This window comes from Rhinolophus sinicus, linkage group LG02, assembly GCF_036562045.2.
Source record: "Rhinolophus sinicus isolate RSC01 linkage group LG02, ASM3656204v1, whole genome shotgun sequence".
NCBI classification, from domain to species: Eukaryota; Metazoa; Chordata; class Mammalia; order Chiroptera; family Rhinolophidae; genus Rhinolophus; species Rhinolophus sinicus.
Window position 1 is genome coordinate 1,209,189 of NC_133752.1, and position 26,855 is coordinate 1,236,043.

At 53.4% G+C, this 26,855-nt stretch overlaps 1 protein-coding gene across 3 annotated transcripts in view; it reads right to left on the bottom strand.

Annotated features, from left to right (window-relative positions):
* ZFYVE28 (zinc finger FYVE-type containing 28) overlaps window positions 1-26,855 on the bottom strand; it is a 72,805-nt gene that overhangs the window by 25,326 nt on the left and 20,624 nt on the right. For all 3 annotated transcript variants that reach the window (XM_019711498.2, XM_074320295.1, XM_019711496.2), the window contains exons 2-7: window positions 19,017-19,157; window positions 15,393-15,530; window positions 14,566-14,768; window positions 12,632-12,721; window positions 11,042-11,131; window positions 4,866-4,967 (exon numbers count right to left, since the gene is read on the bottom strand). In XM_019711498.2, coding sequence (XP_019567057.2) covers window positions 4,866-4,967; window positions 11,042-11,131; window positions 12,632-12,721; window positions 14,566-14,768; window positions 15,393-15,530; window positions 19,017-19,157 — 764 coding nt within the window. The remainder of the gene's footprint in view (window positions 1-4,865; window positions 4,968-11,041; window positions 11,132-12,631; window positions 12,722-14,565; window positions 14,769-15,392; window positions 15,531-19,016; window positions 19,158-26,855) is intronic.

Here is a 26,855-nt window from a genome sequence, read left to right on the forward strand (position 1 = left end):
TCCATCCAAGGACCAGTGAGGTTGTGCACCTGTCTGTATGTTGATCGGCCTGTAGAATCCTGTCCCGTGCCTGTTCAAGATGTGCACGTTTCTAACTGGGTTGTCTGTCTTTTCCTCATGGAGAGGAGTCCTTCACACATTATGGATTTATTTGTTTGGATATATTCTCCAACTCTGTGACTTGCCTTTTCACTCTCTTAACGGTGTCTTTTGATGAACTGAAGTTTTAAATTTCAGTGAAGTGCAACCTATCACATTTTTTATTAGTCTTCTGTGTCCTGTTGAAGAAATCTCTGCCTACTCCAAGTCCCAAAGATGTTCTCCCTGACCTTTTTCTCTGAAGGCTTTCCTGGTTTTGCTTTTCGCATTTGTATCTGCAACCCGTCTAGAACTGATTTTTGTATGTGATGGTGGTACGGATCCAGACACACGTTTTCTCATACGGGTATTTATTGACTCAACCCATTTATCGGGGGGAAAAAACACCAGCCATTCCCCACTGTTCTGCAATGCCCCCTTTGTCATAAATCAGGAAGCACATAAGTGTTTCCAGACTCTAGTCTGCTCAGAGGTCAGAAGTCCACCCTCGCACGACGCCTCGTCGGCACGCCTGCATTAGGCAGTGGCTCCAGCATCGTTCATTTCCATGCAGTACACCCAGCAGCCGTGCACACATGTTCACACACACGGTCACACCAGCCTGGCTTGCGCAAACCAGCAAAGCCCATCAAGAGTAGGAGAGAAAAGTGATGTTCTTTGTTTTTTCTCCAGCAATCTCTTTCCTCTTGGCTATTCTGGGCCCCTTGTATTTCTACATGAATTTTAGAATTCATTTGTGAATTTTGGCAAAGAAGAAGAAGAAGAAAAGGCCTCCTTTTGACTTTGATTCAGATTGCAAGGAATTCCTAATTAATTTGAGACTATCTGTACCTTCTCGGAACTGCTTCCCCCTGAGTGTGCGACAGCTCTCTAGCTATGTGGGTGTTCAAAATTCTATGTCAGTAACATTTCATAACATTCACAGGAAGTCTTACATGTCTGCAGGTTTTTGCCTAAGTAGCCAATGTTTACTGACACTCTTATAGATGATATTTAGAAAATTGCTTTTGTGATAAGATACATGTACCATAAAATTTAACATTTTAACTGTTTTTAAGAGACATTTCAGTGGTATTCAGTACATTCCCAGTGTTGTGCTGCCATCACCACCATCCACCCCCATAACTCATTCATCTTGTACAACTGAAAGTCTGTCCCCATTAAACACTAAGTCCTCACTCTCCTCTCCTTCCGCCCCTGGCAACCACCATTCTACTTTCCGTGTCTATGATTTTGGCTACTGCAGGGACCTCATGTAATTGGAATCACACATTGTTGTATTGTGACTGATTTATTTCATTTAGCTTCATGTCCTCAAGGTTCATTCACGTTGTAGCATATCACAGTCTCATTCCTTTCTAAGGCTGATTAACATTCCAGTATATATATTTCTCATATATTTTTTATGCATTCCTCCACCAATTGTCACTTGAGGGGCTTCCACGTTTTCACCGTTGTGAGTAGTGCTGCTGTGAAGAAGGGTGTGCAATATCTCTTCAAGATGCCAATTTCAATTCTTCTAGGTGAGTACCAGAGTGGAACTGCTGGGTCTTACGGGAATTCTGTTTAACTTTTTGAGAAACCTCCATACTGTTTTCCATAATGACTACACCAATTTTTATTCCTAACAGTGCACAAGTGTTCACTTTCCTCTACGTCCTCGCCAACACTTGTTATTTATTTTTTTATAATGTGTTTCTCTGAAAATAAGACCTAGCCGGACAATCAGCTCTAATGTGTATTTTGGAGCAAAAAATTAATGTAAGACCGGTCTAATTTTACTGTAAGTCCGGGTCTTACGTAAGACTGCGTATAATATAATATAATGTAATTTAATACCCGGTCTTATATTAATTAATTTTTGCTCCAAAAGACGCATTAGAGCTAATTGTCTGGCTAGATCTTATTTTTGGGGAAACACGGCAGTAGCCATCTTAATGGTCAAGGTGATTTGCATTTCACTAATGATTAGTGACGCTGAGAATCTTTTCATGTGCTTGTTGCCCATTCATTTGTGTGTCTTCTCTGGAGAAATGTCTATTCGAGTCTTTTGCCCATTTCAGCCAGGTTGTTTGTTTTATTGTTGTTAAGTTTTAGGAGTTCTTATGTATTCTGGATATTAATCCCTTATCAGATATATGATGGGCAAATATTTCTCCATTCCGTGAGTTGCCTTTTTACTCTGTTGATAGTATACTTTGACACACAAAAATTTGAATTTTTCACAAAGTCCAATTTATCTGATTTTTTCTTTCATTGCCTGTGCCTTTAGTGTCATATCCAAGAAATCACTGCCAAATGCAATGTCATGGAGCTTTTGTCCTGTGTTTTCTTCTAAGAGTTTTATTATTTTAGGTTTTACATTTAGGTCCTTGACCAATTTTGAGTTATTTTTACATATGGTGTTTTAGGTAAGGGCCCATCTGTGTGTGTGTGTGTGGGTGTATCTTTTATCAGATTAAGGAAATTCCCTTCTATTCCTAAATTGCTAAAAGATGTTTTTCAAATTCTTTTCCTGTAACTTTCAAAATGATTCAGGTTTTCTTACTCTTTTAAAAATTAACATAGCAAGATGTGATTTTTCTTTTCCAGTGTTAAACTATGCTCTGTATAATTTACCCCCCATTACAGTTATTGTTTTGTACAGTCCACACTCATTTATAGTAATCCACAGCAGGTTCATCAATGTCTCCTGCACTTCCATCTGAGATTCTATTCCCTTGGCTGGAGAATGCCAATTAGTTTTTCTTTATGTGTAGGCTGCTGATAACAAATTTCTTCGGCTTTCTGTTTCTGGATAATTCATTATTGCATTTTGGAAGGATATTTTTGCTGGGTATAAAATTCTGGTTGGCAGCTTTTTTTTTTCTTCAGCAATTTAAATATGTATCGTTTCATTGCCTGCTGGCTTCCATTGTTTTTGTTGTTTTTGAGAAGACAGCTGTCAATCTTCCATTCTTTTCAAAGTAATCTGTCCTTTTTCTCTGGCTACATTTAAGATTTTTTTCGTTTTCAGCAACTGTACTCTAACATACCCAGGTATATTTTGTGTTCCTCTAGCTTGTAGTTTTCTTGAGCCTCCTGAATATGTGAGCAGAGATTTTTCTTCAGTTTTGGAAAATTCTTGGCCATTATTTCTTTGAATATTGCTTCTACCCATTTTCTATACCTCTGTCTTCTGATTCAAATTACATATGTCAGACTTTTGAGTATGCTACATGTCTTCTATGAAGACTGTCCCCTTACCCATGTCCCCAGCACTGGCCCTTCCCTTCCCCCCATCTGCTCTGAGCACCCTGTACATCCCTGCCCAGTCTCAGCATCATCCATCTCCCAGTCAGACACTCAGGTTTGGGCGGGGGCTGTGGCCTCTGGGCCCAGGGTCACATCCTGCGCAGGATGCTCATGGCTGAATCTGGGCACCAGGGAAGCAGCCAGCAGCCATGTATCCAATGGATCTCGGACTGGATCAAGCACCCCATCACAGGACCCAAGGCTGTGGCTCACCCAGCCCCAAACCCACTGACTCTCCAAGACCACCATGTTGGGTCACTTTTAACTGTCTGAGTTCACGGCACCTGGCTCCTGACAGGGTTCTGTGCTCTCCCAGCTCCCCAAAAGGACCGGCAGTGGCCGAGGAAAGGTGGCCCAGGCAGTCTCTGCCTGTGACTGCCTTGTGCTCAGAAGTCCCGCTGGACCCAGGAAGAGCATCACAGGGGTCCACAGGGTCATTACTGGACCAACAGCCTGGGAAGGGGGCTTCCTGGAGACCAGGGCAGTGGCAGGAAAGACCTTGGAGTCCAAGGCCATGGAGCCAGGGAGGCACTCAAGAGGACACACAGCCCTAGCTTCCTGCTGCCCGTCTCTCCAGGAGACCACAGCTGGGCCCTATCAGCTCAGAGAGGCCACAGGCAGGGAGGCCTCCACACCAGTTTAAAGTGAGGGTTTTCAGGGAGGCTTACGGTGTGGGGCAGGGGGTACTGGAGAACCTGTTGCTGAAGGGCCAGGGGACCCTCAGAGCAGAGCATGGTCACCCATGCCAGCTGTCACCAAGCCCGCAGGACAGCACAGATGGGGCCATGGATTCCAATGCCACCTGGGCCAGTCACCAGGGACCACCAGAGGTGCGCAGGACGACCCACAGTGTTGGGGGGCAGCACTGGGCACTCAAGAGAACTGAGGTATTCAACCCCTAAACCAGTCAAAAAACAAGTAAAAGCCTCTGGAGGCGGTGTTGGGGGCACATGTAGGCAAGCACTAGTCCCAGCCCAGGCCCTGGCCACAACCTGTGTGCAGGGGGATGGGCTGGCCCAGCAGGATGTCCCACCCCAGGCAGGCTGTGTGCCCCTGGGTGCACCCCAAATTACCCATTTCATAGCCTCTCCTATGAAACAGGCCCCCTCTGTCCAGCAGGTCTACCAGCCAGGGAATTTACACTGAAGTCCTCCATGTTACTGACCAAGAACAAAGACCTTTGTTATGGATAAGGGACAGCATGGAGCCTCAGAGGGGCTCCAACATCACAAACCAGCAATTAAGACCCAACAAAAATTGGACCCAATTTTTAAGACCAAGAGCAAGGTGTCAGCACCACTGGCTTGAGCAGGAAAGGCCTAGTAACTAACTGCCTGCCCCTCCTCAGGGAAAGGAAGACAAACACCGACTTCAGCACCCCGCCCTCCGTTGCCCTGCCCTCTCCTCCCCTACCCATCTCTCCCCGTCCCCTGCCCCCCTCTTCCCCTCCCCCATCCTCCTTCACTGCCCACCTTATTTTCCGCAGTAACGTATGGAAGGGCCGGAACAGCTCAGACATGTCTTCTGCCTTGCGGTCCAAGTTCAGAGGTCCGTCTGCATAGACTACGAGGCCACTGTATTCAAGACACAAAAGCCAGCCTGGCGTCAGGCCCTGCAGCCTCCTGGGCAAGCCCAGAGCACACCTGAGGACTCTGTGGTCGCCTGGTGCTCAGCCCTGCCCGTGCTTTACCTCGTGATCAAATCTTAAGTTTAGAAAAAAGCAATGAAACTTGTTTACCACACTATCCTGGTTTGGAGTTGATTAGCTATGGTCGTTCGAGGATCATAAAATAATAATAAACACACGTGTGGTCATATAATCATAAACACATGTCTGACCATCGCCATCAGATCAATCCGCATCAAGATGAGTTCCCGAGACCTATCGCCTAGAAAATGGAAAAACTGATTCATGGTTAAACTGAACTCCAGCATGGAGGTTTGTGAGAGCTAGACCTGAAACCATCAGCTCCAAAAGCAAACAGAAGTGGCGGGTGAGAGCCTCAGAGCCCTGCCCGGACCCTCACCACAGCCAGGCCGTCTGGGACCCAGTGGGGTCAAGGATGAGCATCTCAGGGACTCTTTGCACAGACAGGTGTGGCTTTTCACAGTGGTGCTCTCCAACGCTCCTCAACTCCCAAGAGACTCCCAGACCGCTGGTCTCATCACTCCCGTCCACCCCCTGCAGTCCAGGGGCTGCCCTGAGTCTAACATTGGTCACAGACTCTCCTGGCTCCTCGGCCCACAGCAGGCTGTGCAATCCATCCAGTCCCAGCACACTCCTGCCAGCTCCCTCCTGGACCCCGCAAGGGCGCCCATAATGAGCTGTGTGCTTTGTGCTCCCCCTGCTTCTGCCCAGGCCGTCCCCCAGCCCAGCTTTCCCTCGCAGCAGTCAGGCCCGTGCTCCGTCCCCCTTCAAGACAGGAGGCAGCCTCCTGTCACCCCCCAGGCAGGACAGACCAGCTCTCCCAGGCATCCCTGTGCTGTGAGAGGTGCTCCCTCCCCTGGACTGTGCCCTGTGCCCCATGTGACTCTGTTCAGATGCCACCAGCAGGTGTCCTGGATCCTGCAGGCAGAACCATGTTCACCCCAATGGCGATCTCGCCACACACTGTGCTGCCCGGCGAGCTCCAGGCGTGCACCAGCATCCATGGCCAGACCCATCTCTCCAAGAGACAACCAGTCCAGGAGTACCCTTCTCTGGGTGCTTCCCCTGGTCCCCGGGGACCAGATGGCTAAGGCCTTTGCACATCTTGGGTGCCCAGGGAACATCCACTGCGAACATGGCACCAGTCTCCTCTCTGCAAATGAACAGCACCTTATCACCAGCATCGGGGCTGGTCACCACCATCCAACACGGTGTCCCCATTAGTTCAGGAATGCATCCGGTTCAGTGAGAAAAAAAAACTGATCAACAAAATTGAATGAAGGGACTTTTTCCCTAAAAAAGGTTGGGTTTCATGTGCAAAGGGTCCTCGATGCCTCTCTTGGGTCGCAGGCAGGACACTGGCTGCCTCGGAAATGTGGTAAGAAGGCTCCCTCCTTCCTGCTCAGCACAACCCTCACAGGGCAGGGACCTGCGAGGCCACAGACACCAACTCCTCCCGTGAGAGGTTGGGGGACCTGAGGTCGTCCCTCGGCTTTGTCCCGGTGTCCAGCAGTGCTCCCACATGCACTATGTGCTCCAGGCTGGCTGAGCCGTCCTGCTCAGCAAGTCCAGAAGTGCAGCCAACTACCTAGAATGGGGCAGGGAGAAGGCCCGTGGGACGGCCAAGATGTCTGTGTCCCTGTGATCAGGCATCCCCGAGGACAGAGCTGGCCTTGGTGTCCTGGTAGGAGCTCAGCAAACATCTGCTCAGTGTCCCACAGTCCTAGGCCCTGATGCAATGAGGGTGGAGGGGTGGGGGGTGGGCAATGAAGCCATCAGAAGAAGCAGTTGGGTCCCGTGCAGTCGCCACCCATGGCTACTGCCCAGCAGGGCTGGGGGTCCATGCGTCACGCCATCACCGGCCACACAGGCCCATGTCCCTGCCACCTTGCCAAGGAGGGGCAAGCAGCCCCTACAGCTGAGCCTGGCAGCCAGGTGGCTGGGTCCCAGGGGAGCCCTGGTATACATGGGGATGGGGAGCAAAGTGGGGGGGAGGGTCTTGCTGAGCGCAGTGAGAGGCCGGGCTCAGATCCAGCTCAGGTGAGCAGTGGGATGGCGCCCAGCATGGTGGAGAATGCAAGGGCCCCCACTCCCATTATTTAGGTGGTCTTCTCACTTTCTTGACAATGACCTTTGATGCACAAAAGTTTTTGTGATGAAGTCCAACTTAGCTATTTTTTCATGTGTTGCTCATGCTTTTGGAGTCAAATGTAAGAATCTGAGACCATAGAGATTCACCTCCTGGATTAGTCAGAGTTCTCCAGAGAAGCAGAACCAACACCACTTAACGGGCCAGTAATGCTATGTCCAAGGTGTCATTACCTTGTGCAGGTTCAGCGTGGGGCCTGGCACTCAGCAAATGTACCATCACCTCCTTGTAACATTTTATTTACAGGTGGGAAGGGGCTGGGGTGCGGGGAGGCCACAGAGACCCCGCCCCCAGCTCCTGCCACCCCTCCCAGCTCCCCCGCCTCCACTCTGCTCTGGGCGCTCCCTGGGTGTCACCTGGGGGCCCCAGGACACCCACATCTCAAAGGCACGGTCCTGAAAAGGGGTAGTCCCAGGAATGCCGGCTGGGGGGTCTTATTTCCACAAGTGCCTGTGACTCACCCTGTCTCAATCCAGCCCAGTTGCTGCCTGCCCACCCGCCCAAATCCCCCGACCCTGCAGTCTCGCCTGCTGGGCTCCCACCCTCACTTCAGGAGCTGTGCCCTAGGCCCTGGTGAGCCTCTCCCTCACGCTGGCTCTTGTCTACTCCGGAGGGTTGCTGCACCGAGCCCCCCTCTCCCCTCAGCACCCAAACACTCCATGGCAAATGCCTGTCTTCCCTATCTGCACACTTCCCACGCAGGCATTGCAGTGTCCCTGGGGACGAGCACAGGGCCAGGCGTACAGTAGACACGCAACACATGCTCGCTGGTGAATACGAGTGAGTCTTGGGCCCCACGCTGGGCAGCAGTGGCCTCTGCCTGTCTGGCCCAGAGTGACCACTGTGCACAATGAGGGACGAGAGAGGGTGCTGTCAGCGGGGCTGGCTGTGGGTCCTGCAGGGACCTGGTGAGTGTCCCCAAAGGGGTGGCTATAGGATCAGCTCGCACCCACTCCTTCTGGAAGGATAGAGGATTTTGATTACAGCCCATCTCAGATCCTAGGACCACAGCCTGGCTCCAAGGTCAGACCTGCTTCTAGGAGGGGCTGGTGCGGTTCTGGGTTCTGACGTGGAATCAGAGGGCCTCCTTAGCAGGCTGTCGTGTGGCCCCCACCCTGGACGGCACGAGCCGCTCTGCTCCCCAGACTGTGGCTTTGGGCTCCTGCTCCTAGTGGCCCCACAGCACCTGCTCTCTCTTCACTCAGCTTCAAAACTTGGCCCCCTCTGCTGTGACTCAGAGCCTCCCGGTCCTCAGGGATCCCTCAGCTCTGCTCCAGGTCCCCTCCAGCCTGAGCCTGAGGGGACCGCAGGGACAAAGGCCCTGCCAACGGGAATCGCCCCCCCCCCCCCAGGATGAGGGCCTCCTTGGGCTGCTGGCCCAGACAGAGGGGACAGAGGAAGAGCAAAAGTTCAGATGCCAGCAGGATGAACGTGAGGTCAGCAAATGGCACCGTGAAGCTGGTCAGGGAGAAGTGGCCTTGGGAGGCCAGCTCAGTGAGATCAGAAAGGCCCGAGGCCACTGTCCTGCGGCCACCCCGGCTAGGGCTGATGGCGATGGTGACAGGGAGGCTGATAAGGAGCTGAACCACCGTGTGCCAGACTCGAGTATGAAAACCCGGAACAGCATGTGCTCCGATTGCTGGGCTTTATCTTAGACCCGCAGCTGCCTGAGTGCGGTTCGCCTTCCCGTGAAGTTTAAGGTAGGTTCCCCGAGAAGGTATCGGTCCCTCCTGTCCCCAAGATCCAGGACACATGGGGGCTTGATGAGTACCTGCTGGCAGGCTGGGCAGGGGGGCAGCAGAGGCCTCAGTGGAGCAGGCAGTCAGTGCATCCTCACTGCACCTGTGTCCTGTGAGGAGGACACCAAGAAAAGCCACCAGAGCCACCGGCGTGGTGACACCCCCTGCTCAGGCTGAGCGCTGAGCCTGGCATTCCCTAGGGCATGTGGAAGGCATGTAGCCAGGGCAGCGTCTGGACCAATAGGCAGGGGACAGCACCTTACAGACCCTGTCCCCAGCATGTCCAGACTCAAACAGCTTTATAGCTCAGTCTTTTAAACAAAGGGCCAAAATACTTATCAGTTTCTTCAAAATGAGTTTGGCCTTAGAGAGCCATTTGCCTGGAAAGAAAACAATGTAACAAACTGCGGCCCCCATTCGAGCGCAACTCCGAGGGCAGGGGCCACATCACCCCAGGCCACCCACACTGGCCCACTGGCGACATCCGTCCTCCTCCTCCTCCATCTCCAGGTGAAGGGAAATGATCAAATTCTAGCAATTAAGGTAACTGAAAGTGTCGCAGGCCCCCAACGTGATATCGCCCACTCCTGCTTTTCTTGATTTATAAACTTAGGGAAAAGACAGGTGTAAGGAAAGAGGACAACGAAAGGAATGGGGCGGGGGCGCCGGGCTGTGGGGTTGCTCTGGACACCCCAGGGCTGGGCGCCATCCAAAGGCCCCCCTAAAGACCTCCGGGAAGGGAACAAGCTCAGGGGGAAGCCACAGGTGTGGTGGGAGGGGCTGGAACCCATTTGACCAGAGGACCAGGGGTCAGGCGGCTCTGAAACCCTGGGAGCCCCACCTGCCCGCCCATGGTCCCCCAGCTTCACCACTAAGTCTCTTCTCTGCAGTTAAGTTCAGTCCTGCCCAAGGCATCACGTGTCTGTCTCCTTTGCATTTAACCCTCTACGGTCTCAGGGCCCAGGGCAGAGTCAGCCCTGCTCGCCCCCCTACCCTTGCGCACAGCACACCACTTGTCCAGCTCCCTGCAGTTGACAGAGGCCCCTCTGTCCCAGAAGGTGGCCCAGCCTGCTGCATGGCCACCATACCCCATCGCTCCTACCACTGCACCCCCGTTTCCCAAAGGAGGAGGTCCCGTGCTCACCCTCAGCGACCCCCAGGGCCTTCGCAGGGCTTCTCCATGGCCTGTGTCTGGCCTGGTCCTGGCCTCCATGCCCACCCCACACTCCCTGGCCACTTCACTGATATCCACATCTTCAACCAGCATTGTCCCCTGCTCTCTGCCAGCTGCCCACTGGGCCCTCTCGAGCTGTGAGTCCCATGGGCCTTTCTGTGGGGCTCCCTGTGGCCCACTTACTCCCCCTCCTCCTCCATGCTCTCTCACCTGGCCAGAGGGAAGGTGGTCTCTGGCAGTCAGGGTGTGGCTGGGCAGCAGTGGACCCAGCCCAGAACACCTGGGCTCCGACCTCAGCTGTGTGACACTCAGCTAGTGACCTAGGGCTTCCAGTCTAGTTGTGTTTCAGGCCTGGCTCCACGCTGCCCTGACATCTTTGAGCCCACAAGACCTGCAAGGCCTAACCCTGCTCTCTCCGGATAGGCTCCCCACCCAGATACCCCTCCCAGCCAGACTAGCTGCACATCACCTGGGCTTCAACCTAACAGGTTTCCCCTCCCTGCCATCCAGTGAAATTATTCTAACAAGCCTACACATCCTCCCACAGAACCAGGGGCACCTCACTCCGTTGTTACTACAGGGCCTCTTCCCACAGCCCCTGCTGGGTCACTCTTCCCCAAGAGCACGTGTGTGGCCCTGCATAGTGTATGGGACCCTCCTCCCGGCTGGGAGTATATGTGACTGTCCATCTCACCTGTCTAGCCTCGGTGTCAGGTGTTCAGTATTATTTAGGGTGGAGGCCCCTCCCTCCCCAGGGAACACTTGTTCCCACCTGCTGAGGGACAATAGCAGGCCTGCCTGGTGACTGCTCTGAACAGCCAGTACTCAGGGGCTGTGAGTAGCATTTACCAACACCCAGAAGGGGCCTGGCACCATCCGTCTTGACAGTCCTGCCGGGTTTCTGCAAAAGGAGCGCCCCAGGCAGCAGGGACACTCACCACACGATGGCCAACCTGGGGATGGTGAACATGAGGGCTGGCTCGTAGTCATCAATCATGTCCTGAGTCAGGTACCCAAAGTCCAGGGCCCTGGCGAGGGGGAGAGAGAGGGTGAGAAGGGGCAGAGCCTGGCCCCCCCGCGTCCTGGGTCAGCCTGAGCTGGGAAGGCAGCCCCACTCAACCTCGCCCGGGCCGTGCTCAGGGGGCAGTCAGGAGGGTGACAAGAGCCCCCTGAGCCGTCCCATGTGCAGGCAGAGGCAGCCCACACCGACTTCCATCTCCCACCTGCCTGACCCCAGCTCCAGGGCGGGAGTGGGCAGGTGTGCCTGTGCGGAGAGCTGGCGAGGACAGCTACCATGTCCGACAAGCAGCACAAGAAAGCCACTCCAGTCTGGGCTTGCTCACCCAGGAAGTTGCAACACCTCAAGGTGCAAGAGTAAACGAGGAACCAGACATTTCCCCCAACACCACAATGCTCCCCAGAGCAGAACTGCTCTCCTGGGTCCCACCGCCAGGCCGTCTGCATTCCAAGAGTGGGCCACTGGCGTGATGGCACTTTCCTGTAATCTTATTGTTTTGGTGATTTGAAATACCTCTCAATACGTAAACAGTGGATAATCTGTCTTTAAAAAGTAACAAAGTTATGATGCGACATTAGGCAACTTTAAAACTTACCTGATACCATAGCACTAGTCAAACAGGAGAAACATTATAGGTTAAATCTTAGTCCCAAAATCCATGCAGAAAATCTGGGTTCAAATTACTGTACAAGGCATGATAAGAACATTGATGATTTACCCCAAAACCTTGTTCTGGAAACCCAGTAAGGGCCTCATCCTGGCCTGTGGAGGTGAGGATATAGGGAGATGAGGCGGTAGGGAGTGAGGGGGTGAGGTGGGGAAGGAGGTAAAGACGGTGAGGAGGGTGAGGTGAGTGAGGTGAGGGGGTGAGGAGGGTGAGGTGAGGAGGGTGAGGAGGGTGAGGAAGGTGAGGAGGGTGAGGTGAGGAGGGTGAGGAGAGTGAGGAAGGTGAGGAGGGTGAGGTGAGGAGGGTGAGGAGAGTGAGGTGAGGAGGGTGAGGAGAGTGGGGGGGGGAGGGTGAGGTGAGTGAGGTGAGGGGGTGAGGAGGGTGAGGTGAGGAGGGTGAGGAGGGTGAGGAGGGTGAGGAAGGTGAGGAGGCTGAGGTGAGGAGGGTGAGGTGGGTGAGGAGGATGAGGAGGGTGAGGAGGGTGAGGAGGGTGAGGAGGGTGAGGAAGGTGAGGAGGGTGAGGTGAGGTGAGTGAGGTGAGTGAGGAAGTGAGGAAGTGAGGCGGTGAGGACATTGAATGAGAAGGTAAGGAAGTCAAGGTGAGGGGGTGAGGAGGTCCAGCTCCTCGCAGCTGAGCCTGTGCGGCTCTCATCCTCTGTCACAGAACTTTCTGTCACCTGCACTTCACCTTCAGGACCTGCCCTCTGGGCCCAGAGAAAAGGGCGGAGGGGCTGAGGGATCAGGCCGGTGCTGTGAGGCACAGAGGCCTCCGGGGCCTGCCCGGGGCTGGGGGAAGAAGGACACGGTCCTGTCTCAGGGCCCGTGAGGCGCAGGTCACCTCACCTCTCCACCGTCTCACAGAACAGCACGATGACCTCCTGCTGCACGTAGTACTCCCTGGGGGACTTCACGGGTACCATGGCCGAGACGTAGCTGCAAAGACAGTGAGTGAGTGCTGCCCTCGGGCCACCCGTGCATCTTCCCGGAACAAAGGACGTCTCAGATGGAACCAAGTTCGGTCCCTGAGCACCACACGGTACCTCAAAAACTTTGCCAAGCCACAGCCCCCAGCATGACCGTCAGTAAAACCAGATCTCCTCCCAGGCTCAGGCCCGGCCTGGCGCCTGCTGAGCTCCCAGCCCTGCCCATCTTGGCCCTAACCAGTGAGCAAGTGAACTAATGAATGAAAGAATGAATGAATGCATACGTAGGTGGTGAGCAACCCCCTGAGCCTGGCCATGGGCGTATCAGGAGCCGGCAAGCTGCAGCCGGTGGGACACGGGGCTCACAGGACATCTGCTGAGTGGATGTAAAAAAGTCCTGGTCTATCCAACCACTCCCCAGGTGGGAACACTTGCCGTTCCTTCTAAATCACTGACTCTAATTCCGTTTCCCCGAAAATAAGACCTAGCCAGACCATCAGCTCTAATGCATCTTTTGGAGCAAAAATTAATGTAAGAGCCGGTATTATTATATTTTATTATACTATATTATATTGTATTATATCATATAATATCATATATCATATCATATTATAAAGACCAGGTCTCATATTATAGTAAAACAAGACCGGGTCTTACATTAATTTTTGCTCCAAAGACGCATTAGAGCTGATGGTCCAGCTAGGTCTCATTTTCGGGGAAGCACAGTTGTTTCTTGTTAGGAAAGCTTGTTTGGGAATTCTGGGGAAGACAGAAGAAAATAAAACTCAAGCTTCCTGCTTCCCGGGGAGCACTGCCCTTATCTCCTGGCTCGGGTTCGTTCTAAAGGTTGACAGGTTACAAATGGACAGCTTTTATGAAGCGCGACCACTGTGGACGCAGAGCGAGTCATGCTCCTTGTCACCTACCGTGAGTGCCTCGTGTCTGTGGACGCTCGCAGCATGCCCGCCCCCACCCCCAGTCCAGGCTCTCCTAACCCCCTTCCCGTGGGCAGCCTGTGGGGTGGGCCAGCTGGGCACCTGCTGTGCAGAGGAGGAGGGCAGGCTTTGCCTCAGAAGGAGCAGCAGCAGCCCCTGGGCCACATGTGGGGGACAAGCAGTGGGAACAAGGCGGACGAGCACAGGGAGGGTGGGCGCTCAGAGCTGGGTGGTGGTGGCCGGGAGCCCATGGGGGGCAGGGTGTAAGCCATGCACCCCCCTGACCTTGGGAGGTGCCCCACCCTCATCCCATGGGGCTGGTGTCCCCCTGGGCAGTGGCCACTTCCTTGTTCATGCTGTATCCCAGATCGGGGCACAAAGAGCCAGTGTCACGTGTTTGTGGGGTAAATGGATGAACAGCTGGGGTGAAGAGGGCAGCTGGGAACCAACGGCAGGGTGAGTGCAGGCTCGAACTCAAAGGCGGAGATGGGAGGCCACAAGGGGCAAGGAGGCAGCGGCAGACTGAGGCTCGAGCTGGCACCACGGGTAACTTTTACCTGCAGGAACCTCAGGGGGCTTTACCCCTGTGGTGCATCATGGAGGGGCAGTGGCGAGGTGGGGTGGACAGCTGGGGTCTCCTTTATCCCGGGGTCACCTCTGCCTGTCTCTAAGATGCATCTCCCGTCCCTGGAAAGGTGCCCTGGCCTCACCCCCACACCGTGTCCCGCAGGCTTAACTGAACCCCTAACCTACTGAACCCCACCGACAGCCCTGAACCATCTGGGGCTCCTCCCTCTGCAAAATTTTCTAGCTGGAAATATCAGCAGAGCCCACAGAGCTGGTACGGCACCCCCCATGAAACCAAGAACACGACCTCCCTCCCACGCCTATGGCACACGCGTGTGGCGCTCAGGGTCACCTGAGCTCGAACTCGGCAAACAGGACGTCGAAGTGCCTCAGCGCCTCCCTCATCTTCTCTGTGTAGGTGTTGAGATCGCGCAGGGCCTGGTCGCGGAGGGCGCCCCGCACATCCTCCAGGCTGCGGGTCAGCTCCCTGGCGAGCGGGCGCATGGCCAAGCTCTCTAGCTCCCGGTTCATGATGATGGAGCCAGCGGCCAGGCACTGCGGGCAGAGGACACGGCTCAGTGGCTCAGCTCCCAGGTGTCAGCACATCACACCCAGTCCCTTAGGAGCCTGACCACGGGGCCTGACCAGTCGCAGCCCGCCCAGGCTTCAGGGCCCCCACCCTGGCCCTTTCCCATCGGCCCACATCCCACTTCAACCTGTAGACAGCACGAGCTCCAACACTGAGAAAGGCCCGGCCCCATGAGAGGACTGCGGTCCCCAAGCAGGGCAGGCATGGGACAGGAAGGCTGAAGGGCAGTGGCCAGGCTGAGGCGTGGCCGTCATCCCCAAGCCCCGCCACAAGTCCCTCTCCCAGGAACCCCCGGCCTCAGTCCCCTCTGCTCGCTCGGGGGGCAGGCGTTTCGAGAACACAGGCACCTGCTCCCCTGGGTTTCTCTCAAATCCAGAGCCGTCATGGCAGAGATCACAAGGCTCTTACTGTGACTTGGACCCCAGAGCCACCTGAGCCCCGCTCATGTGACTCCTGTCCCCTCCCTGCCCAGCCCACAGGAGCTCCCCAGACGCCACATTCAGGACCATGCTCCAGGTTGACCAGGGCTCACAGACAAATGGCTGGACAATGCCAACGCCATGACCCTGGACCCAGGCGACAGCCGCTACCTCGGCACCAAACCACAGCTGGCCGGCCAGGTTGTCGTGCCGGATCTCCTCGGGGAACTTGACGCAGAAGTCCCTCGGGGCACGGTCCTGGGGGATGCACGTGTCCATGATCTGGTTAATGATGTTTAGCACGTTGTCCTGAAACACAGGGAAAGGCACGCAGATGTCCCTCCAGCGGGGATGTCCCTCCAGCGGGGATGTCTCTCCAGCGTGGATGGCTCTCCAGCGGGCGGGTGGCGACTCGGGAAAGTAACACCAGTTATGCAAGTGATACAGTGGCACGTCCATGCTGGCCATATAGTTGCTACAAAAAGTTCAAACATTTCAAACGGGTCTAAAGAGTGAAAAGTCCTGCCTCCCCCTCCCCGACGTCCAGCTCCTCCTACCCACGGAGGTTACATACATTCACCTCGAGTGCCAGCACCATGCGTATGGCTCTGTGCCTTCTCCACTCACTGCTCGATGCTGGGAGCGCCTCATGTCACCACATGGAGCGCATGCTGTCCTTTGTAACGGCTGTGCCATGTGCCCAATGCCCTGCTGACCCACACCATGCTCCCAGCAGCCTTGGCTGCGGTAACTGACCCTGACCCTGACCCTCTCTCTGGACTCCTGTGCAGCATCCTGGGGCAGAGTTACAGAAATGGAATGGTTCAGTGCACAGGCCCATAACACATGGATTTGCACCACCGACTCGCTGTGTTACTTTTATGAACATTATCAGCCTGTGTCACCCTGAGCACAACACAGGCAGACAGATCTGCTGTCAGTGTAACATCAGTAAAAGTTGCTATGTAAAACCAGCCTCTCTAATCCGCCCACAGAGAGGACTCCAAGGCCTGTATCACAGGGCCAGGGGCTCAGACAGACTTTCAGCAAGCTGGGCGCCTGGGCAAAGCTGTCATCTGTCTGAACCTCAGCTGACTGCTCTGTGGAGGGAGCAGGCCAAGTACAGCCAGTCCCCTGCTTCTTCATCAGGGCACATCCTCCCAGCCCCTCTGGAACCAGCAGATGGATCACTGCAGCAGCATGTAAATGGGCCAGCAGATTCCCTTGGGGTGGAGATACTGACTCTGCTCCTCATGCTGTGCAACCTAGGATAGGCCACTTGACTTCTCTGATCCTCCAGCTGTATAAGGGAGACCCCAACTCCCAGCTGCTGGGAGGACCACGTGAGCTACGGTCTGAGAAACCCATGGCTCTGTGCTGGCTCACAGCAAGCCTCAATAATGGTAACTTTTGCTTTAAAGACTCTAAAATTATCTCACATTTTTTCTCATGTTCCAAATACAAAGGATAACAAACTGTTTTGAACACTATGTGTATATAAGGGTGACAAGCTAGCGTCTATTGCATCTTAAATTACACACCACTAGTGTCTCTAGAATTGTCCAGTTCTCCAAACATCTACCATGCCTTCCGTAGACTCACAGGAACACTGACAGTGTTTTTCTTTAATTTGTTAAAGATGTTGATGCACGTTCACCACAGGAAACTGGGAACAGTGGGAAAGTACAGGGCAGGGGAATGTCCTGGGGAGACTGCAGGTTGGGCCCATTTCCTGGGAATTCTTGCTGTCAGTGCGCCTGCTCTCCGAGCTGAGGTCCCCTGGACATACATTCAAGTGTGTGTTCTGCTGCTGTCACTTAACTGTTGGAACATGCTGTCATAACTCTTCCCAAATCCACCTTGTGACGGATAACCACAAGAGATCCCAGCGTCGGGACCGTCCCATTAACTCAGCGTGCCCTCGTCTCCTGGATGCTGGCGGCACTGCTATCTCGTCACCACCAGAAACAATGCTGCAGTCACCATCGCGGTGCATGACACTGAATTTGGGGCTGTTTCCTTAGGATCCCCTCATTCCTAGTAAGGCATTGTAAGGTCAAGAATGTAAACTACACTTACAGGCTTTGATTATAATCTGCCAATTGCCTTCTGGAAAGATGGCACTAACTCTCAGCCCCAGCACGTTAAACCTCAGCTTCCCTCCCTTCCACTGTCTGAGTTTCATTTTTCTTTGGAAGCAGATATGAAAAATCACCGCATGCAGGAAGCATGACCTTTCTAATGCAAAAAGCAATGCACTAAGCTCTGAAGGGAACTCTGCCCCACACGGAAAACACTAAGCCTCTGCAACACAAAAAAAACAAAATTCAACCCACATCGAGTGGCACTACTGTTAAGTTCTTTTTAAAAGGTTTTCTGGGTGGAAAGGTCCCTTTGTCGTGATTCAACATAGTAATGAACAAATAATGGCAGTAACAACAGTTAGTGCTCAGTAAATGTCAGCTCTGAGTAAGAGCCAGGATCTAGCTCCCTGAAACACTAACTTGAAAAGACATGTGCACCCCCATGTTCACTGCATCATTACCTACAAGGGCCAAGGTATGGACGCCACCTAAGTGTCCATCTATAGACGATTGAATAAAGAAGATGTGGTCATACATACGATGGAATATTACTCGACCGTAAATATGTTACTCGATCATAAAAACAATGAAATCTTACCATTTGTGACAATATGGGTGGACCTAGAGGGCATTATGCTGAGTGAAATAAGTCAGACAGAAAGATAAACACCATATGATCTCACTTACATGTGGAGTCTGAAAAAACAAAACAAATGAATAAACAAAACAAAACAGGAACAGACCCATAGATACAGAGAACAAGCTGTTGGTTGCCAAAGGGGAGGGGAGTGGGTAAAACTTAAAAAAACAAAAGGTAAGTAAGTTAGAAAAAAGAAAAAAGATCCAGAGGTCTGAGCTCGGCGAGGTGGCATGGCTGCCCAAAGCTGTGTGGCCTTTGGGTGACGGTGCTGGGATCCCCCCACCCTGCCTGGCATGCCAGAACATCAGCTACAGGGCGAGGGCAGGGGCTTTTTATGCACTGATGGGTCCCCAGTACCTAGAACTGTGCCCAACGCAGTATGTCTGGTACATTCACTGGGACTCCTGCTTCCAGCCCAGATGGAATAACAGGGACCACATTTACCCCCTCGAACAAACAACAACAGGAAAAGACAACGGTTTTCAAGACACTGGATGTCAGGCCACAGTGGTCCCTGAGAGGAGAGAAACCAGTGAGGTGAGAGCTACGACCACCTGGTCACTGCCTTGAGGGAATTTTCAGATCACGGCACAGATGGGGGTACCTGGCGGGACCCAAAAAAATTGCCTGGTTGAAGAGTAGCAAGAGAAAGTAGCAAGAGAAAAAGTAGCAAGTACAAGCAGCGAGAGAAAAAGACACGTTGCAAAGAAGGAACGATGATAAGGATGACGTGACGTCTCTCATTGGAAACGCCTATGAGACCGGAACGGACTGAGGAGGAAAATGAGTCACCACTTCTCATTCTAAACCCAGCAAACACAGCCTTCAACATGCAATGTAAAATACTTTCAAGCAAAGGCGGAAAGCATTCATGGCCAGCAGACCTGCACCACAGGACATGCTAAAGAAAGTCTTTCGGGCAAAAAGAAAATGACACGAGGTGGGAATGGGGCGCTTCACAAAGCAACGGAGAGTGCCAGGAAGGGTCACTGCTCAGGAAACCTGGGAGATCCTTTGACCCACATTTAATGGCATCCGCTCACAGCCCTCCGCCCACCCGTGTCCACTCACCTGGCAGGAGCGGAAGTGGCTGACGAGCAGCGTACACCGCTGCGGGTCCTTCCGCCCGTCCAGGCTGTCCAGCTCGGCGGCCACCTGATTCAGCTCCTCGTCTGCATAGTAAAACTGAGCAAGCAGCTGAGGGTCCGACCTCTGTGGAGACACGGGCACAGCAGCGTGAATGGGTAGGAGGCAGCGGCCGCAGCCCAGGCCACCGACACCCGGGCCGCGGCAGTGGGGCTCTCCCCTTGGCATCCCTCCTAAGAACCTTTGTGCTCCTTGCCCCCTGACACACCTGTCCTGACCTCCACGGGGACTCACAACCCACGGGTCGGTGCCTGCTCCTCAGCGGCCCCAAGGCTGCGGGGCCCACAGGACAGTGTCTCCGTGGGGAAGCCAGACGGCAAGTCACCATAGCCCCGTGATGGGATGACCACAGGTAAGGGGCTCGGGAGACTGGGGTCCAGGGGGCCACGAGATGATGGCTGCCCGACCAATGACAAGTCCTGACACCTGGCTCAGGGGTGGGCCCCGGTCACCACAGCCCACTGGGGTCCTTCTGGCCCCAAACCACCAGCTCCCCTCAGAGTGGTGGGTGGGGTGGGGGGGAGTGTGGGGACAGTCCCACAGCAGATGTCGCTGAGACAGAGCGCCTCCCAGTGGAAACAGGTGAGCGGTGCCGAGCCCTCCCTGCATTCATCCCTGCAGGCCTGACTGCTGGTGACAGACACCAGCTGGGACTGAATTTAGGGCACCGGGTAATGACACCTCCAGAGAGCTAAGGCTGCTCTGAGAAGGCGTGACGTGGGGGCCATGCCCACACCTACCCAGAGAATAACTTGGGTCATTCTCTGACCTGGCACACAGTCACCACAGCGACAGACCTCGAAGGCAAACACACCAGCTGCCCAGGTGAGCTCAGCCCCTGCTGTGCGAATGTGCCCAGGGAAGCAGTGACGACTGAGCTGCAGGGAAGGCTGCTGGCGGCTGTGGTGCCAGTGCCAGGAAGACAAAGCCCTGCCCGTCACTTGCTCCCATTGGACTGGCTGTCCCCCTCCGTGGACCCAGGTGGGGGCTGAGCCTCAAGAGGGCTTCACACTCAGCCCTCCGCTCACACACATGCCTCCCTCTGTATTCTGGAGAGGCTGACATGTGCAAGTGGGACTGTGGGGGGGCATGTGTCCTGCAAGTATGTGCATGTGTCGCTATGCAGTATAAGTGTGCCTATGTGTAGACACATAAGTGCACACGTGCACACGTGCATGTGAGGGGAAGTATGTGTGTACACAGGTGATTGTGTGGGTATGTGCACAAATACGTGTATACACATTTGCACCTACAAGTGTGTGTACACATGTGAATATATTGTGTGGGGACACACACGAGGCACATCTGTGTTGTGTGTGTGAGGGTGCACACGTGTGTACATGTGTGCTGCACAACTGCATTTCTGAGTGTGCAGGGATGCACACACAAGTATGTATGTGCACATGCATGCATGCATAAGTGTATGCCTACAAACATGCGCATGTGCGAGTGTGCACATGTGAGAGAATGTGCGTGCATGTGTGTCCAGTCTGGAAGGAGGGCCTGGGAGGTGAGGAGCTGGCTGATGCTCCCACCGTCCCCACTACCCGGAGACCAACTCCTCCGCACATCTCTCCATTATGACCCATTTGGGCCCATTTCCCATCCTGGAGCCTCCTCTTGGTTTTAGGGTAGAACCTGGGGAGACAGGGAGAAGTCAGCCTTGACAGATGACCAGAAAGCCTTGTTGTCTGACTCCCCAACCAGGGTTCACTCTCGCATCTTCCGGGCCCAACAGGCAACTACCTGGGGAAGAAAGTGAGGGAGTGGTGGGGCCTGTGGGGAACAGGAACGGGCACGCCGGCCCCGTGGAATCGCACGGCAAGGGCGCTACAGCGCCCAGTACTGAAGTCGCCCCAAACCAACCCCCACAAGACCATGCAGGTGCTCAATGGCTCCAGGATGTTCTCCTGACTGCCTCATGCTTTCCCAGTGAGGGCACATGGCGGGCATGGCAGAACCTGCCCCTCAGAATTGAGGCGCGGAGACAAACTATGCTCTTACAAGGCTTGGAGTTCAGTAAATTAAAGACCTGAAAACCAGACTACAGATGTGTTGACCATTAGCAAAAAGAGCTATAAACACACGTGCACACACACCAGAAGAAATTATAGAATTCAGAAAATTAAAAGAACGAAAACTAGCAGTTCTCTCCATTTTGCTGAAACACAAAAGGCCTACCTATTTAAAACTTTTAATTATCCCCTGAGGTAGCTTTTCAGTCCCTGAAGGACTGAGATTTCCAAGGGAAGAATGAAAAGTTCCCTTGTGCCCCCAGCGATGCCGTGGGATCTTTATTGGTGTGTCCATCAACAATCGTGTCCATCACACCCGCCAAGATCCCAGGCTGTGAGGAAACCTCGGGCAGGAGTTCCAGGAAATGGATTAACACAATTTACAAAATTCCATTTGTGCTGATTGGCAGAACCCAAAGGAAACACTCGTGCTCCATTACCATTTCCAAGTTCGCAGGTGGGAAGGTAGATGCTTTCACCTGCTCAGCACTCGGGGCGAAATGGTGTAGGGTGTCCCCCCACCCCGCTCACAGGTGGGACTGACAGAGGAAGGAGGTATTTGAGAGACGTGACAAACTGTCTTCCTCTCTGATTTGAATCAACCAGCCTGATTCAACAGCATTTTTAAATTAAATTTTAAATTCAACTTTTTAATGTCTCTGAGTATAAAATGCCCACAACAAAGAGAACCAATTGATATAAATAGGAAGAGGGACTCGCCCCATTTGAAATAAAAATTGTAAGGGGTATAATGACGTCGGGGAAAAGAAAGGAATGGGACACACTAAAGAGGGGCTAATTATTCAGCAATATCTAATCAATTTATTTAGCAATATGCAATAGCAAAAGACAAAGGCACTTAAAACAATGTGCTAATGACAGAAAGTAAAGGTGGTTAAGACTAAACTATATACACTGATAACAATGTCATGTCAAAGGAGCACACATACATGTAAGTTTAAGAGATCCCCACACATGTTTACTATTGATCAAAAATCACTAGGCTAAAGACACAGAAACAACCAAAATGCCCTTGGTAGACGACTGGGTCAGGAAACTGTGGTAAATTTATACAATGGAGTATTACGCAGCCATGAAGAAGAAAGAAATCTTACCATTTGCAACAATATGGATGGACCTAGAGAACATTATGTTAAGTGGAATAAGTCAGACAGAGAAAGACAAATACCATATGATCTCACTTATATGTGGAATCTAAAGAATAGAATAAATGAATGAACCAATCAGGAAAAAAAAAAAATCACTTGGCTAAATACGCAAATAATATCAATAAGGAGTATCCGAAAGCAGTAATAAACTCTATAGGAGAGCAACTATTACAGTAGATGCCAAAAGCTCACCAAACCGTAGGAAAAACAACAGTGGAAAGATCAGGAGTCAGAACTTTGCCAGGTCTGTAGCTGAGAGAAACTCAGTTGTCTCCCACTGCTGCTTTCTATTTCCCAAGAATGCTGCTGCGGTTGCCGTTGTTGTTTCTGGAAGTTAGGGCGTCTCCTGATGCTGCAAGCTGCAAGCTACGTACAAGTTTCTAAAATGTTAACAAGTTCTCAGGAATGCTGCTGCTGTTGCCATTGTTGTTGTTGTTGTTGCTGGAAGTTAGAGCATCTCCTGAAGTTACAAGCTGCACACAAGTTTCCTAAATGCTAACAAGTTCCTAAGAAGGCTAACTGTGGGGAACAACACTGGAGAGGTCGGGAACAGCCAGACCTCACCAGGTCTGTGCCTGGAAGTCACGGTGTCTCCTTGTGTTGTAAGCTGCACGTTGTACACAAGTTTCCAAGATGCTAAAATGATGAAGAATCACCAGCGACAAAAGACAAAAATGACAAAAATGACACTGCCAACTGAGGTCTGTCTTATATATTTTTTCAGATGTACCTTAGAGCCAAGCTCCTTGTTCCTGCCTCCCCCTCAGGGAATGGCCAGTTCCGAGAGGGTCCAACAGTTACTGTGATAAAAATATTGTTTATCTGGCTGAAGAGTCAGTTCATTTGGACAAACAGTACTTTCTGTTTTCACCTGGGACCATCGGCCCAGGCCTTCCAAAGCCTGGCAACATGCCTGTCACGTCATTCTGATATAACTTAGTTACGTCTTCTACCTCATCTGCTGACGCGGGCAAAAGAGACAGAAAGCAACATCATCCCATATTTCTCCTGCCAGGAAAGAGACAAGGAAGAAATTCTCTTCACCCTAAGCTAACCAGTACCTCACGTGTAGTCTCTTATGGGGGGGAACCCCACATGCATTCTCTCATATGGGGAAACAAAGGAACAAAAACTAACAGACAAAAGATAACCATCACCTCACATGCAGTCTCTCATGTGGGGAAACAGAGGAACAAAAACTAACCAAAAGCTAACCAATACCTCATGTACAGTCTCTCACGTGAGGGAACCTCACATGCAATCTGTCATGTGGGGAAACAAAGGAACAAAAACTAACAGACGAAAGCTCACATTAGCCAAAGAAGGTAAATTTTCCTCAACATCTTCCCTACAAGGGGATAAATTAGAACCCAGCAGGAATGTCTTTTAAAATCACATGGTCATTATTTTCTCAAAGGTAAATTCATAGCAGGGAAAGGGTTTACTGTTACAAGAAGACAAGAATAAAACTCATGAGAAAGCATTTGGCTTCAGAGGTTAGATGACTAGTGAACGAGTGACCTCCGAGAAGGCAGGAGAAAATGTGCAATAACAAAGCAGCACTGAACTCTACTAGTTGAGAACTAATGTTGTAAAGCTGATTGAACCATTTGTCCGAACACCAGTGATGTAGGGGAAGGATGTGACTGCAGACAAGGAAGGGGAGGCAGGAGGCGGGTGCAAGCTTAGCCCTGCCCTCAGATGTGCATCTAAACCAGGCGTTGGAGATCCTGGAATGTCCCCAGCAGTTGTGAGGCTGGCTGGCCAGGCTGGGGCAGAATGTGGCACAAACCATGAACCGCCCCCAAGGGGCTGCTGTCCCCAGCCCTGTAAGGAGCCCTGTGCCCACTGGGGACCAGCCAGAGCCCACACAACACCTCTGACCCAGATGAAGAGACTGACGCTCAGAAAGAAAACTAATGGCCATGGTCAAACTGCCGGCCCTGAGAGGGCCAGAAATCAGCCACCGCACTCCAAGAACCCTGGGCATCCATGTGGGTAAGAGCAACCAGGGCGGGTGCCTTCAGGCCTCTTGCTTCCCCATTAGGAAGTAAACAGTGCCATGGGAGGACCTAGAAGATGCCTACTCACTTCCCACCAGGACCACAGCGGTCCCTGCCAAGCTGCGGGAGCGGGAGGACGGGAGCGGGAGGACGGGGTTGGCAGATGGCGGGCCAAGTGGCAGGACAGGCAACATGGTGAGACCAGGGAGGACCAGCCCCACCCAGTGTAAGCCCAGAGATGGGGTGTTGCCCAGGGGCTGTGGGGAGTCCCCCTTCCACCCAGAAGCTTCTCAAGACATGAGCTGGGCTCTGAATGCTGGTTCCAAGGAAGACCACCCCAAGGGCCCTCACCGCCCAGGTCAGCTGGGCAGAGGCCAGAGAGCTCAAGGGTGATGGCTGGGTGCCTGTAGTGCCAGCCAGGCCCTGGGCCTCATGGACCAGCTTTCCAGTAAAGCTGGACACCTCACTGCAATGCCAGGAATCTAAGAGCCATGCAAACAAACAGAGAAAGGCCTCTGGTCTCGGCACCTGAATTGGCTGCTCTGCCCACGCGTGCCCCCTGAAGCCAGCTGATGCTCAGGCCCTGGACATGGGGACGCTGCCCTGTCCAGGAAACCCACTGGCCACTGGTCCCTGGGGCCGGAACCTGTCACTGCCTCCACACACCCTCCTGCTGGCCTCCACCACCCTGCCCCCGCCCCAGCGTTCCTGGGCAGCCATAACCTATGTCCCCAAAGTTGGGCTTGTCCCCTGGCATCCCAGGGGCTGCCAGGCCCAGCCCCTCAGCAGCCCTGCTGCCCAGGTAGGCACACGCGCCTGTCGCCACATTGCAGCCCTGCTGCCCGCCCACCAGTGGCTGGTGGCTGGTTGTTCCTGCCTCCACCCCCACCCACCTGCCTGCCTTTTCACCCAGTGCACTGCAGACAGCACACTGGTCAGCAGGAGGGACCAGCAGGCACTTCATCGCCCCACCGGCCACAGCTCCTGCCAGGGGCCCTCCCGCGCCTGCTGTCTCAAGACTCGGCACCTGCCTCCCTGTATCCTTCAGTGCAAGGTGGGGAGCTGACCCTGGTCACATGGCCATCCCCAGGTCCCCTTGGCCTGCCCCGCACACCCTGGTCAGGGCACCCCAAGGCCAGCTGCCGCCTCCCGGATCGGGGCGTTTCAGGTATCGGCCGGCGGGGCGTAGGCGCAGTCAATCACCAAGACTGTGTGTGTGTTATCCAACTCCCATAACCCCCCAGGAGGGGCTAAGTGGCTTGTCTCACTCAGCAGGTTTTCAGGGTTCATCCACGTCATAGCGTTGGTCAGCATGTCATCCTTCTGTCACCAAACACACCCCACTGTGTGAGTATGTGACATCTGTTCATCCGCTCACCAGGTGGTGGCATCTGGGTCGCTTCCACCTTTGGGCAACTGTGGACAAGCTTCTGTACGCACGTGTGCTTGCCATTTCTTCTGAGTGTAAAGCTAAAGGGCACCTCCTGGTCCTTCAGGGACCCTCTGCGTAGCCTTCTGAGGTGCTGCGGACAGTTTCCCCGTGGGGTCCGCCCCTCGCCCCCCCAGCAGTGTGCGGCCTGTCTCCACCTCCTCCCCACGTGGCTCTGAGTCCTTGGTCCTAGCTGTCCCAGCGGGCGTGAAGTGCCACCTCCGCGGGCTGATCCGCGTTCCCCGGTGGCGGTCATGGTGGTGGTGATAGCCTCTTGTGCGCTCGCTGGCCTCTGGGAGTCCTCTGTCTCCTGCTAACTTTCCTCACCGTGACCGTTCTTCCCACTCAAGTCCAGGGCACGGAAGCCGCCTCACCCTCTGGTCTGACCAGAGCTTTCCCACGGCCACGTGAACGTGCAGTCCAGACTGGGCTTCTGTCTGGTGGCATGAGGGTCCCTCCATCACAGCCAAACTACGTCACCGAAGCCATGGGCGGGTATGAAACAGGCAACACAGTACTTTCATGGTGATTAGGACTTGACTTGCCACAAAGAGAGTCCTGGGGACAAAGCAAGCATGCTGCCCATCGTCTGTCCTGGGACCCCAGATATGTCCCCTACCCACTTGTAGTGAGATGAATAGGTGGCCCCTCAAAACTCCACCTAGAACCTGTGAACGTGACCTGTTTAGGAAAAGGGGACTTTGCAGGTGGAAGGAAGGTAAGGATCCTGCAATGACTCCATGCTGGACTATCGGGGTGGGTCCTATCCCCAATGACAAGTGTCCCTGTAAGAGAAGGGGAAACACACAGGGAGAAGCTGCAGAGACTGCAATGCTGCGTCTACCAGCTGAGGGACACCTGAAGCCACCAGAAGCCAGAAGAGATGAGGACCAGATTCTCTCCGAGCCTCCGGGAGAAGCCAACCCACCGATACCCCACCCTGAGGTCTGGCCTCCTAAACTGCGGAAGACAACACTTCCGTGATTTAAGCCTCACTTGTGGTACCTGGCAGACAGCAGCCGCAACAAATGAACAGGTCCTTTGTACCACGATTATGATTTCAGAGCTGCCCCAGAACACACGCGGAGGGAGGGTCATCGCCTTGTCCCGGTGGCTTTGGGGAGACCAAGCGATCCCTCTTGGCTTCC